This window comes from Salvelinus sp. IW2-2015, linkage group LG14, assembly GCF_002910315.2.
Source record: "Salvelinus sp. IW2-2015 linkage group LG14, ASM291031v2, whole genome shotgun sequence".
NCBI classification, from domain to species: Eukaryota; Metazoa; Chordata; class Actinopteri; order Salmoniformes; family Salmonidae; genus Salvelinus; species Salvelinus sp. IW2-2015.
The window spans coordinates 8,343,129-8,357,374 of record NC_036854.1 but is presented as its reverse complement, the minus strand read 5'-3'; the positions used below and the strand labels follow the sequence as shown (position 1 = coordinate 8,357,374).

The window sequence follows — 14,246 nt, the reverse complement described above, 5'->3', positions numbered from 1 at the left end:
TGTTATTTTTTAACCTTCTGCCAATACCCGTCCATTGCCCCTTTTCTTTTGATCTAAAGGCACGTGCATCGCCTCTGCCTTTCAATGGCCTTGTTCTCCCTTCATGTCTTGACTCCAAACTATGATGAATAAGAAAAGTAACAGTCGCTCTTTCTAGCTCTCAAAAAGTGTTTAATTTTGAAGAAAAATAATATGATATATATTCTCAAATGTGATTTATGACTTGAAGTTTCCTAAAATCTAATCAACTGTCAACATTTCTTTAATAAACTTTAATAATCTTCAATAAACTTGGGCCGGTGTTGCGTAACAAATGGAACCCTCGCAAATTCTGCTACCTCGTATTCCTCATCTCATCCTGTCTGATATAACCACAAGCCTTTTTGTAAGCAAGGCTCCCAATCTAATGATGTTCCTCATAGCGTTTCCCTCGAAGATCGTCCTCACACAAAGCAATCACACAGTCCGATAGGCATCAGAGTCCCCCTGGGGTCCTGGATATATTAAAACAAGAATAATTACCCTGGTACATGTAGTCCTGCTTTCATCCTCTTCCTCTCCCATAGTGGATGTTTTGGCAATAATGTTAGTGAGGTCATTTAGAAACTCACCCCTAGTCACCACTGGATTAACCGGCCTGTTGTGAGTCATTGTGCGTGTGCGTGTGTGAGAGAGAGGGAGGATGTGGGGCAGAAAGAAAGAGGATAGTAGAGAGAGTGAGGTTGTGTTAGTGAAATAGAATGCAGGGAGAGAGCAAGTCAGAGTGTGTGTGTGAGAGGGAGGAAGAGGAAGTGAGTGCGTGTGATATGGCATTAGTGAGTGTTTTGATGAAGACTGCAGGTCTGTGTAGTGAACAGCTCTGGGTGAACGCCTCAGTTCATTTCACTTTGACCTCCGGGAAATGTCTCATTTGACCTGCCGTTCCTGCCTTCGTTTTCTTTTCTCGCTCCTGCTCTCTCCCTAACTCTCTCCCTACCTCTCTCCCTACCTCTCTCCCTAACTCTCTCCCTACCTCTCTCCCTAACTCTCTTCCTACCTCTCTCCCTACCTCTCTCCCTACCTCTCTCCCTACCTCTCTCAATCTCTCATTCTCCCTTTCAATGAGAGGCCAGACAGGGAGCACGTTTCTAAATGCCTGCCATCACCTGAATGAGATTTTGTTTACAGTGCTGAGTGTGTGTGTGTGTGTGTGTGTGTGTGTGTGTGTGTGTGTGTGTGTGTGTGTGTGTGTGTGTGTGTGTGTGTGTGTGTGTGTGTGTGTGTGTGTGTGTGTGTGTTGTGTGTGTGTGTGTGTGTGTGTTGTGTGTGTGTGTGTGTGTGTGTGTGATTATGTGTGCGTCTAGACCCTGGTTCCTTTGAATGTAAAACGTCTGATTTTAGGATGAAAGGTGGAGTTGATTAAAGTGAAATGTAAGTGTTTGACTTATTTGATATGGAGATGGTAGGTCAGTGGGGGATAGGCTATCAAAGCAATCTGAACCGAGGGTAAACAGAGTTCACATACAGTTCACAGCATTGATGGTACTGGGAGATGACAACTCTGATTCCAATACAAGCACTTATACTCCGACTGAGCCACTTGAACATTTAGAGATAGGTACTGTAATGACTGTCTCTATCATTTTGATAAAAATTGCATATTTATTTCTTCTACGACRCTGTTTGATCAAATCGGGCAGAATCCAAAGTTTTCTTTCAGTTATAAAATAACTAATTTATGAGTTGTGGATCTCAAGTTAGGAGTACGACATTTTGAGTAAGACATTCAGGTTCAAAAGATACAATGTATTGACCAGTTCCTGTTTGTGTTTCTCACCAGGCCTTGCGGTCAGAGCTGAAGGACCGTGAGCATGTTGTGGTCAGTACGCTGGATCAGGCACGCATGTACCTGGCTGACCAGCCCATCGAGGGGCCGGGAGAACCACGCAAGAACCTACAGCCCAAAACAGGTGAGTCTCCTGTCACTGGCTAGCCTGAACACACAAATACACAGACACACACATTCACACACACACGTCCTTGAAAAGCAGCTCTGAAGTTCCCCAGTCCACTTGATGATTTTGTGGTGTGTGATATGAGGCTTAGAATACACCCAAACACTAAATATGCACCATATTTTATTAGTAATTCTGTCTCTAAAGGCTGATCGGCCCAAGCGGCTGAAACAGTGAAGTCGTTGCTACTGTACATCTGCACATTTCTTCTTTATCAGAGTCCGGATGTTCAGTAATGTAGGACCCAATGAGACGGTCTGGGAGGGTGTGAACAGAGTTGAGAGCAGGCAGAGATCTGGCACTTCCGTCTTCTTTGATGTAGTTATTGAAGGCCTCTTGTCGAATCAGTGTTTAAGAGCTGCTCTGAGAGCTGTGATGGGCAGGATGGTTTCATTCTGGTGTATATAAAATCAGAAGGTGAAACCTATCTGAAACCAACACTAAGATGACCTCAGATGCTGTCACAGAAGTGTGTGTGTGGCTGTAGAGGGTATAGCTGATCTAAAACCTGTGATAGCTCGGATACTTTCACAGGAGGGACAAGGGGCTTCACAGAGTAAAACTGATCTGAGACCAGTGATAACAGGGACACTGCTGTCTCCTCTAGTCATGTCTGAACCCAGTGGCTGAGAAGACCTTCTCAGACCCAATTAAATGCTCCCAGAGTTTCCCTGGCTTTTGTTTGCATTTCAAACTTCTCATTATTAAAGCAGACAGCTCCCACGCCGGTCCTGTCTGGGGTGTGTGGCTATCTATGTCTGGCAGACTGACAAACAGACAGAAAGACTCGCTGTATATAGTTTGGGTATAATGTGTATAATTATGTTGTATACAAGGTGCATTTGTAAAAGAGACCTAGGTCTTAAATGTCTTAAATGTAAAATAAAAACAATAGAAAATGTGTGCCTGTGTGTGCCTGAACTCTTCAGATCAGGGTGTCTGAGATTTAGAGGGTCTCTGACACGCTGATTTCAGGTCTGCAGACAAGATAAATATTTTGTCATGCTCTTTTCTCTTCAGAGTAAATGTCTCGCTTCAAGTTGAAATGTTTGCTTTTATTCTACAACCAACTTTCCCCTTTTAAGATGTTCCAGTCTTTGTCCTCTCCCTCACTCCCCCTTTCTCTCCTCTCCCAGACCTGACTCCAGAGGAGAAGGCGCGGGGTGTGGCCAGGGCCATCAGGAAGCAGACAGCGGAGGTGCAGGAGCGTTGGGAGCGTCTGCAGGGCCACGTGGGTGGATGGCAGAGCCAGGTAGAGAGGGCCTTAGAGAGGCTACAGGAGCTCCAGAGCAACATGGACCAGCTGGACATGCGGCTAGCCAGGGCAGAGGAGACCAAGGCTGGCTGGCAGCCTGTAGGAGACCTGCTCATAGACTCACTGCAGGAACACATAGAGAAGACCACGGTGAGGGGAGTCACTGGGGAGTTAATAGTCTATTAATGGGGGGAGAGAGAGAGGGAAGGTGTTTTTACGTTCACTACCACACATTTAGGGCCAACAAGGCCTTGCAGGTAGGTACTAGCAGGTAGTAATTGACCTGTACATACAGTACATCAATGGACAAAAATGAATAACCTGTCACCATCTAATCACTATTGGCTCAGGTATTACCCCAGCACTGTAATATGCACAGTATCAGGACATTGTCACAATCAAGACTAAACGCTGTACTGATAATGTAATGTACATCTGTCCACAGCAAAACACTGATCTGAGTATTTTGTTTGTGTGTGTGTCCCAGGTCTTCAAGGAGGAGATGTCCCCTCTGAGGCAGGACGTGTGTGAGGTGAACGAGCTGTCTGGTGAGCTGGCTCCTCTGGATGTCCAGCTGTCCTCCATCTCCTCCAGACAACTGGACAACCTCAACATGCGCTGGAAACTACTACAGGTGGGAAATGGGTGTCACGCCTAAAACCTTCCCCCCTTTACAGGTGGGCAGTGGGTGTCACGCCTAAAACCTTCCCCCCTTTACAGGTGGGCAGTGGGTGTCACGCCTAAAACCTTCCCCCCTTTACAGGTGGGCAATGTGTGTCACGCCTAAAACCTTCCCCCTTTTACAGGTGGGCAATGGTGTCACGCCTAAAACAATCTCACTTTTATGTGCCATGAGAAGAGGTGTCACAGCTACAACCCTCCTCCCTTTTAGGAGTTGTCATACTTGGGTGTAGGTGTCACAACTAACATGTCCCTCCTTTTAGGAGCCATCTTATTCTCCCCTCTGCTTGTCTGTACACTCGTGTTTATTGTCCTTCAATGTCATACTAGCTCTCCTACTGTCTTGTAATCATGTATTTCTGTCCCTCTCTTTTCACCTGTTTGTTCTTGTTCTTTCGCTTTCTCTCATTATTCCTTCCCTCCTCTCTCTCTGTCTGTCAGCACGCTGCAGCACAGACACACAGTGAGGGAAGGGGAGAGGTGGCCCTCCACTTGTCTGCCTCTACAGGGGCCTTATTTCTGTATTGGTACTGTTTCCTTCTGTCACTGTAGATCAAATTCACCCCACCCCTCTTTTGATCACTTGGTGTAATCTGATTTGGGACACGCTCTGTGTTTTTGGGGCTGGGCATGTTTTGTGTGTGTGTGCGTCCGTCTCCTCTTGTGTGATCTAAATTTCCCTAAGATATGTCAGTCCAACCCATCTCTATGGTGTTGTTGTCCTTGCTCAAGGTCCCAGTGCTTTAGCATTGTATGATCTGTGTCCTGGTCCAGCTTACTGATGGCTGGGATCAGAGCCCTACTCTTACACCCCTCAGGCTCAGTTGTCACTGTAGTGCTTGAATCAATCGGGGTTTGTACTGCATGTATGAGTGGGCTTGACCGTGTGTGTGTTTTTTGAGAGAGAGACAAGAGACAAACAAAGAGACAGCAAGAGAGAGATCCTTCTCCATACCCCCCACCCCTGGCATTACCATGCAGGAGTCGATGATGACCACTGATATAGGAAGCCACTTTGATCTGATCAATAGAAGGGCACACAGCACAGCAGGACTCAGACCCCAGTCGCCCCGTAGAGATTCACTGGGGTATGATGAAACTGTGGAAGCCAAGTCTCCTGGTTCCCTGTGTAGAGACAGCCTTATTTCCTCGCTGTAGGGAGGATGACTGCTCACAGTGAGGACACACTCGCTGTAGGGAGTCACTGCTCACAGTGAGGACACTCAGCAATACACACACACAGCTGGGCCGGTCGATATAGAGCGGGCGGGGTGCAGATGTGTGTGTAACGCTCTCTCTCCTCTTTCTGGTGTGCAGGTGGCCGTTGAAGAGAGACTGAAACTCCTTCAGGAAGCCCACAGAGACTTTGGCCCGTCCTCCCAGCACTTCCTCTCCAGTGAGTAGCCTACGAATGTCTTGGCGTTAGCCTATCCATGATGGGGGAGGAATTTCTGTAAGTTTTGCTGTTCTTTTTGTCAGGGTTGTTTTGAAGTCAGCCATCATCCACTGCCTCCTATACACACTCACACAGACAGACACACACAGAGTCAAGCAGGCCGTTTGCAGGCCACGAGGTTCTTTACTCTTGAATAATTCAAGGTTTAATTACAACTCTCCTCTGACTTCCTCTAGTTATTCTCCTCTCAGACCAGAGTGGTCATTAACCAGGAAGAGAATGAAGGAGGGAGGGAGGGAAAGAAGAGACGAGGTGGGATAGAGGGCAGAGCGAGAGAACATTAGGAACAGACAGAAAGCCAGACTCTACCTCTCCCTCCTTCCATCCCCATTTACAAAAAGTTATACACCACAGGAATGTTGTTTTTCATGACTCTGTCCCCTTCCTCTCTCCATCTCATATCCAACCCCTCTTTTATCTACCCCATTTGGCTTTGACATGGATCCAAAATGTCCGCTGTATGATAACAGGATGGGATGGGGAGGATACTGAGCCGCTTCGTGTCCATAGACTTGAGTGGTGCTGACAGCTGAGTTACTGTACCAGACAAGATGCCATTCTGACAAGATGCCATTCTGGCGCTCCTTTCATCTCTCATACATTAGATATAATCTACCATTCCTTCTCATAGTATTTTAATAACTAGGTTTCCCCTAAGGGATCAAGACAGTGTCCGTCTGTCCGCCCATCCTTCCTTCCATCCATCCATCCATCCATCCATCCATGAGCATTCACCCTCCATCTACAGTGGCTTGCGAAAGTATTCACCCCCCTTGGCATTTTTCCTATTTTGTTGTTTTACAACCTGGAATTAAAATAGATTTTTGGGGGGTTTGTATCATTTGATTTACACAACATGCCTACCACTGAAGATACAAAATATGTTTTGTTGTGAAACAAACAAGAAATAAGACTAAAATAAAATAAAATTGAGCGTACATAACTATTAACCCCCCCAAAGTCAATACTTTGTAGAGCCACCTTTTGCAGCAATTACAGTCTCTTGATGTATGTCTCTATAAGCTTGGCACATCTAGCCACTGGGATTTTTGCCCATTCTTCAAGGCGAAACTGCTCCAGCTCCTTCAAGTTGGATGGGTTCTGCTGGTGTACAGCAATCTTTAAGTCATACCACAGATTCTCAATTGGATTGAGGTCTGGGCTTTGACTAGGCCATTCCAAGACATTTAAATGTTTCCCCGTAAACCACTCAAGTGCTGCTTTAGCAGTATGCTTAGGGTCATTGTCCTGCTGGAAGGTGAACCTCGGTCCCAGTCTCAAATCTCTGGAAGACTGAAACAGGTTTCCCTCAAGAATTTCCCCGTATTTAGCGCCATCCATCATTCCTTCAATCCTGACCAGTTTCCCAGTCCCTGCCGATGAAAAACAGCCCCACAGCATGATGCTGCCACCACCATGCTTCACTGTGGTGATGGTGTTCTCGGGGTGATGGGAGGTGTTGGGTTTACGCCAGACATAGTGTTTTCCTTGATGGCCAAAAAGCTAAATTTTAGTCTCATCTGACCAGTGTACCTTTTTACATATGTTTTGGGAGTCTCCCACATGCCTTTTGGCGAACACCAAACGTGTTTGCTTACTTTTTTTCTTTAAGCAATGGCTTTTTTATGGCCACTCTTCTGTAAAGCCCAGCTCTGTGGAGTGTACGGCTTAAAGTGGTCCTATGGACAGATACTCCAATCTCCGCTGTGGAGCTTTGCAGCTCCTTCAGGGTTATCTTTAGTCTCTTTGTTGCCTCTCTGATTAAAGCCCTCCTTGCCTGGTTCGTGAGTTTTGGTGGGCGGCCCTCTCTTGGCAGGTTTGTTGTGGTGACATATTATTTCAATTTTTTTATAATGGATTTAATGGTGCGCCGTGGGATGTTCAAAGTTTGGGATATTTTTTTATAACCCAACCCTTATCTATACTTCTTCACAACTTTGTCCCTGACCTGTTTGGAGAGCTCCTTGGTCTTCATGGTGCCGCTTGCTTGGTGGTGCCCCTTGCTTAGTGGTGTTGCAGACTCTGGGGCCTTTCAGAACAGGTGATTATATATACTGAGATCATGTGACAGATCATGTGACACTTAGATTGCACACAGGTGGACTTTATTTAACTATTTATGTGACTTCTGAAGGGAATTGGTTGCACCAGATCTTATTTAGGGGCTTCGTAGCAAAGGGGGTGAATACATATGAACACCACTTTTCCGTTAAAATTTTTTTAGTCTATTTTGGACTATTTTGTGTATGTCCATTACATGAAATCCAAATAAAAATCCATTTAAATTACAGGTTGTAATGCAGCAAAATAGGAAAAATGCCAAGGGGGATGAATACTTTTGCAAGGCACTGTATCCCTACATCCCTCCAATTATCCCTCCATCTATCCCTCCACCTATCCCTCCCTCCATTCATTTTTTCCCCATACAGGCTTCCATCAACTTCTGAGCGCCTCTCTGTGAATGGCTTATGACAGCTCATGTTCCTCTCTGTGAATGGCTTACGACAGCTCGTAAAGTCTTATGTCATCACATTCGACAGCTTTTATTGTCCTGTCAGTCTGTTGGTTGTGTTTGGGCTTTGAAGATCAGCTAACTCATCTGCTTTCCTTCTCTCCGTTTGTTCTCCCCTTTGTCTGTGAAGTCGAAGAATAACATGCCATTAGAATATATTAAACAGCTATTATTAAGAGGACGCAGACCCTTCTCACAGATATAGCCGTCTTAACTCGCTCCAACTGTCCAATAGTTATGCACATTACTTTTTACATTTCATGCACAGTGGGAATGTTATTTGGAGAAAAGGCCATTACATGGAACTATTAGTGGATATTTGCGGAAGCAGTCGACTCGGGAGACTAAACAGATTATTGCGCTGCAAATAACGCTGTGTTTTTAATGGTATATTTTTTCTTATTATTCTTCTCCACAGCCTCTGTACAGCTCCCGTGGCAGAGAGCCGTGTCTCAGAATAAGGTTCCATACTACATCAAGTGAGTTCTACTGTACTGACTGGTAACATGCTGATTATGTATGCTAGATGAATCACTTTCTTTATGCTTATTTTATGGTAACTATTTGCATTACAATGGTTGAAAGGGCTGTGTGTGTGTTTTTATGTACGCATGTGCGGTTGGTTTTTACTTGTGAGTGTGTATGAGTGCGTGATTCTATTCATACTCGGTCTTTCCAGTTGAATTCTTGGAAGTTTCCACTGTTGTAATATTGAATTTGAGGTGATTTTCGGTGTCATGTCTACTGTTGCTCATTCATTTAGCTGGGGGACTTTTCAACCGGCACAATACCTGTGATAATGCCTAGGTATTCATGAACTCCATTATGGTAGTACCATAGCAGAGATAGTGCTGCTTAAGATCACATTGCCCATTGTAATACATTCACAGTCAAGCAGCACAGCAGACAATGTGTCCATTTAAAAGGCAGATGGGGAGAGATAGGTTTGTGGCTTTCAAAGTGTCTCAATGCACCTTGGACACATGCTAAGAGAGAGAGAGAGAGAGACAGAGAGAGTTAAAGGGAGGGAGACAGGGGTAACTGAGAGAAAGAAACAGGGAGAGGGATAAGAAAAAATAGTGATTCATATGAAAGGAGAGTGGGTGAGAGATGGGGGTAGGTTGAAGGGGTGGTAAGGAGGTAGAGGTACAAAGACAGGTTGTGAGAGAGATGAGAGAGAGTGGGAAAGAGAGGGGGACATCCCTGTAAACAGCTGACGTTTGTTTACCCCAGGAGCTTTGCACTGGAAGGGATCAGAGATGAAAGGGTGAGAGAAGCTGGGAGGAGAGATGAGGACAGGTTTAGAACTCTGGAATCAACAACAGCTGTCTCTGATCACAGGTGTTGGCCCTCCTCGAGTGGCTGACCGTTGAAGCCCGGGCCCTCCCTCCCTACACACACGCACACGCGTGTGCCATATGTCCCTTCCTTGCCTCTGTATTACATAGCACAGCAACTCCACCACATTCATTCTGAGTGACCCTTTAAGAAGGGAAGAGAGAAAGGGAAATCAGCCTATTGAAAGCCTCCCTCCGTCTCCAACACTGTGAGGCTTTCATCTCATTTAAATGGATGCCACCGCCGGGAGCTACAATACTAAGCTATTGCCACTGTTGGGATTAAAAATCTCTCAAATCTCTTTGACTGCCCTCCCTGACCCCTCTGAGGGAATTCAAAACTTTGCCTTGGCCTTCACAGGGCTAATCGAAGGTCACTTACAGTGCAGTGACATTACTGTGACTCCAACATCAGGCTTTGACACATTCATTAGGCTCTGGGCCCCCCGCCTCTCTCTCTAGCTCATGCTATTTCTCGTCCACCCGACCGCACAAAGGCCTCTGTGCTCCCTTCCATGGGAACAGCGACACACTGGTGAATCAAACGGCTAAACACGGAAGCCTCGCCACCTGCCGCTCTGTCACCCCAGTTGACCTCCAGCTGACCTCTGGCATTTCAGCGGGCTCAGATTTTCAGAACGCTGTCAGGGTGAAATATTGGACTGACGCTCTTTTCTGCCAACATAAGAGCTAGCTTGAAACTTCCCATCACACTCTGTGGTGGGGGTGGGTGTCTGTGGGGGTGGCTGGTTCAGTTGTGGCTCAGTTGGTAGAGCATGGCACTTGCAATGCCAGGGTTGTGGGTTCGATTCCCACGGGGGACCAGTATGTAAATGTATGCACTCACTACTCTAAGTCACTCTGGATAAGAGCGTCTGCTGAATGACTAACATGTAAAAATGTGTGTGTCCGTCAGGATGTCTTTGTTGTGTTTGCATCCGCATTGACTCATCGAATTACTTTCATTAAGTTGCTACAATTCAAAGTGTTGAAATGTTTTTCAAATGCAGAGTAGAAGAGGAGAGAAAAAATGATCAAGTTTTGAGGGGAGGAGGAATATATCAAGTGGGGAATGCAGGCACTCTGGTTGGAGATTAGTCTGGCAGAGGGACTGTCACGGAGAGGCGGGAAAAGTGTCTCTGAGTCGCAGATATTTCCCTACTTCTATCCTTTATATTTTCAAATGTAATCATTCATCGACTGCTCATGATTATTCATGAACATGTCCTGCGTGACAGAGACGTAGTCCTCCTCGGGAGAAAGATGCTGTGACTTGCATGTCTCTGTGACTCTGTCTCTGGGAGTTGATGAAGCGTCACTTCCCCAAGGATAGCTCAGTGTTTTGCCTAGCTTTCCATGAACTGAGGCTCACCGCCTACACCCTTGGTTCCAATTTTTGGGATGACTGCCCTGGATGTTGGGTTTTGGGGCATTTACATTTGCATTGCATCCCATTTTTATATACTGTATATATATATTCATACAGTTGCACGAAAAAGTTTGGACCTTTTGGAATCACCTGGATTTCTGCATTGATTACTCATAAAATGTGGTCTGATCTTCATCTAAGTCACAATAATAGACAAACACAATCTGACTAAACTAATAACACACAAACAGTTGTACTTTTCACATTTTTATTGAAGACATTGAGTAATCATTCACAGTGCAGGCTAGAAAAAGTAAGTGAACCTCTGCGTTAACGACTTCTCCAAAAGCTATTTGGAGTCAGGTGTTTCAATGAACTTGTTTGGGATAGGGGGCAGCATTTTCACTTTTGGATGAATAGCGTGCCCAGAGTGAACTGCCTCCTACTCAGTCCCAGATGCTAATATATGCATATTATTAGAATTGGATATGGGTTATTTTTCCCTTCATAAGGCTTCCACTAGATGTCATCCGTCTTTAGAACGTGGTTTCAGGCTGCTCATGTGAAGGGGGGCCGGATGGGAGMTGTTTTACTAAGGGGTCTGCCTACAGCCTCGTTCTCAGTCACGAGCTTTCACTTGAGAGTTAGCTCTCGTTCCAGTGCATTTGGAATTCTCCGGTTGGAACATTATTGAACTTTTATGATAAAAACATCCTAAAGATTGATTCTATACTTAGTTTGACAAGTTTCTTCGACCTGTAATAGACCTTTTTGAACGTTTCGTCCGAATGGACCAGATTGCGCTTTTGGATTGTTTACCAAACCCCCTAACAAAAGAAGCTATTGGACATAAATGGACATAAATGATGGACATTATCGAACAAAACAAGCATTTATTGTGGAACTGCGATTCCTGGGAGTGCATTCTGATGAAGACCATCAAAGGTAAGTGAATATTTATAATACTATTTATGAATAATGTTGACTACCCAACATGGCGGATATTTCTCTGGCTGGTTTGGGCTCTGAGCGCCGTTCTCAGATTGTGCTTTTTCCGTAAAGTTTTTTTGAAATCTGACACAGCGGTTGCATTAAGGAGAAGTGTATCTAAAGTTTCATGTATAATAGCTGTATTTTCATCAACATTTATTATGAGTATTTCTGTGAATTCATGTGGCTCTGCAATATCACTGCATGTTTTGGAACTACTGAATCTAACACGCCAATGTAAAATAAGATTTTTGGATATAAATATGAACTTTACCGAACAAAACATACATGTATTGTGTAACATGAAGTCCTATGAGTGTCATCTGATGAAGATCATCAAAGGTTAGTGATTCATTTTTATCTCTATTTGTGCTTTTTGTGACTCCTCTCTTTGGCGGGAAAAATGGCTGGGTTTTTCTGTGAATTGGTGGTGACCTAACATAATCGTTTGTGGAGGTTTCGCTGTAAAGCATTTTTGAAATCAGACACTGTGGCTGGATTAACGAGAATTTTATCTTTAAAATGGTGCCTAATACTTTTATTTTTGAGAAATTTGATTTATGAGATTTCTGTTGATTTGTATTTGACGCCCTGCAATTTTATTGGCTGTTGGCGAGGGGTTCCAACGATATCAGGCCACACCCGGCCATGATTACAGACACCTGTTTGTGTCCTTTGACACTATATCAACTAGTCACCCCGCAGTGTTTGTCATTATACCCTGAAGAAGACAGCTTTTCTGTCGAAACGTTGGTTATTTGGTTATTATATGATTGCATCTGAGCTTCTAGAGTGTCCGTCTCTCCTTTCATTTTTCAAGTGTTCTACTCCGCTAGCCAGCACCTTGCCTAAATAGGTTAGATGAAGATCAGAACATATTTTATGACTAATAAATGCATGGATTATATACAGTACCAGTCAAAAGTTTGGACACACCAACTCATTCAAGGGTTTTTCTTTATTTTTACTATTTTCTACATTGTAGAATAATAGTGAAGACATCATAACTATGAAATAACACATATGGAATCATGTAGTAACCAAAAAAGTGTTTTACATTTTAGAACTCTTCAAAGTCGCTGGTTGAGAGAATGCCAAGAGTGTGCAAAGCTGTCATCAAGGCAAAGGGCGGCTACTTTGAAAAATCTCAAATGTAAAATACAGTGGGGCAAAAAAGTATTTAGTCAGCCACCAATTGTGCAAGTTCTCCCACTTAAAAAGATGAGAGAGGCCTGTAATTTTCATCATAGGTACACTTCAACTATGACAGACAAAACGAGAAAAGAAAAATCCAGAAAATCACATTGTAGAATTTTTAATGAATTTATTTGCAAATTATGGTGGAAAATAAGTATTTGGTCACCTACAAACAAGAAAGATTTCTGGCTCTCACAGACCTGTAACTTCTTCTTTAAGAGGCTTGAGAAGCTCTGCAGAGAAGAATGGGAGAAACTCCACAAAAACAGGTGTGCCAAGCTTGTCGCGTCATACCCAAGACGACTCGAGGCTGAGTAAAGGAGCTTCAGCAAAGTACTGAGTAAAGAGTCTGAATACTTATGTAAATGTGATATTTCAGTTTTTATTTTTAGTAGATTTGCTAAAACGTCTAAAACCTGTTTTTTCTTTGTCATTATGGGGAATTGTGATGTCATTATAGGGTATTGTGTGTAGATTGATGAGGGGAAAAAACAATTTAATCAATTTTAGAATAAGGCTGTAAAAAAAAATTGGGAAAAAGTCAAGGGGTCTGAATACTTTCCGAATGCACTATACATGTGTTTATGTACATTTGTGAGTCATATTAAATCTCCTGCACAGTATTAGCATGGGAAATACTGTATGGCAAAGCAAATAAATAATCTGCCCTACAGAGGCAGGTGTGTGGTTAGCTTGTGGTCTTCACTGGTGTAGATTAGTGTGTACACTTATTACTTTAAAATTATTAATGGGGCACCAGTCCAGTATTGGACAAAATGGTATTCTAAGAAGTCCTGACTCATATAACTATATAACACTGCAATTAGAATAATAGTAATACATTTATTAATATGAAGGTAGGAATTCTTTGAGAATTGGAGTTATTTCCTTAGAATAACAAGACAAACGCAAGTGCTTTATACAATCAACATTTAATAACACAAATCAAAATATTTGAAAAGGAATGAAGTGAAGACCTGGAGATCCAGAACATTAAAATATGTTATACTCAGTCTGTGATTTAAATACTGTTGTGGCTTCTTGATTGTTCAGGCCGCATGGAGGAGAACAAAGGAAGAAGATGGCTGTGTGTCCATTCTGGTTGAGTTGGGTGGTTCCTCCTTCAGGTTGCTCCTTTGGTCCTGAGTTGGTGTCCTTATGCTTGTTGTTCTTCTCTGTTGGCTCCTTGCTTGAGTTGCAGAGGCTTTGCTCTAATTGTGTTCTCTTTCCTTGAAGAAGGTAATCTTAAATATACCGTTCATGCTACACTAGCTCTCTAATGGCTAAGTTTCCTTCTGAGACAGTTTAGTGCATGGGCTCGTCGTCCTAATTTCTGTACTGGATTACATGTACTGTTCCCTAAAAGGTACTTTCCCTAACTTATCAGATCACAAGTTCTTGCCTTAAATGTTTTTTTTTTGTTTTTTTTAACCTTTATTTAACTAGGCAAGTCAG

The 14,246-nt window shown here is 43.6% G+C and overlaps 1 protein-coding gene across 1 annotated transcript in view; it reads left to right on the top strand.

The window, feature by feature from the left end:
- The first annotated feature begins 1,800 nt into the window (after positions 1-1,800).
- LOC139028653 (utrophin-like) overlaps positions 1,801-14,246 on the top strand; it is a 37,304-nt gene continuing 24,858 nt past the window's right edge. Inside the window, exons 1-5 of the mRNA XM_070446489.1 lie at positions 1,801-1,949; positions 3,131-3,399; positions 3,737-3,883; positions 5,248-5,326; positions 8,317-8,377. Of these exons, the coding sequence (XP_070302590.1) occupies positions 1,883-1,949; positions 3,131-3,399; positions 3,737-3,883; positions 5,248-5,326; positions 8,317-8,377 (623 nt within the window). The 5' untranslated portion in view covers positions 1,801-1,882. The remainder of the gene's footprint in view (positions 1,950-3,130; positions 3,400-3,736; positions 3,884-5,247; positions 5,327-8,316; positions 8,378-14,246) is intronic.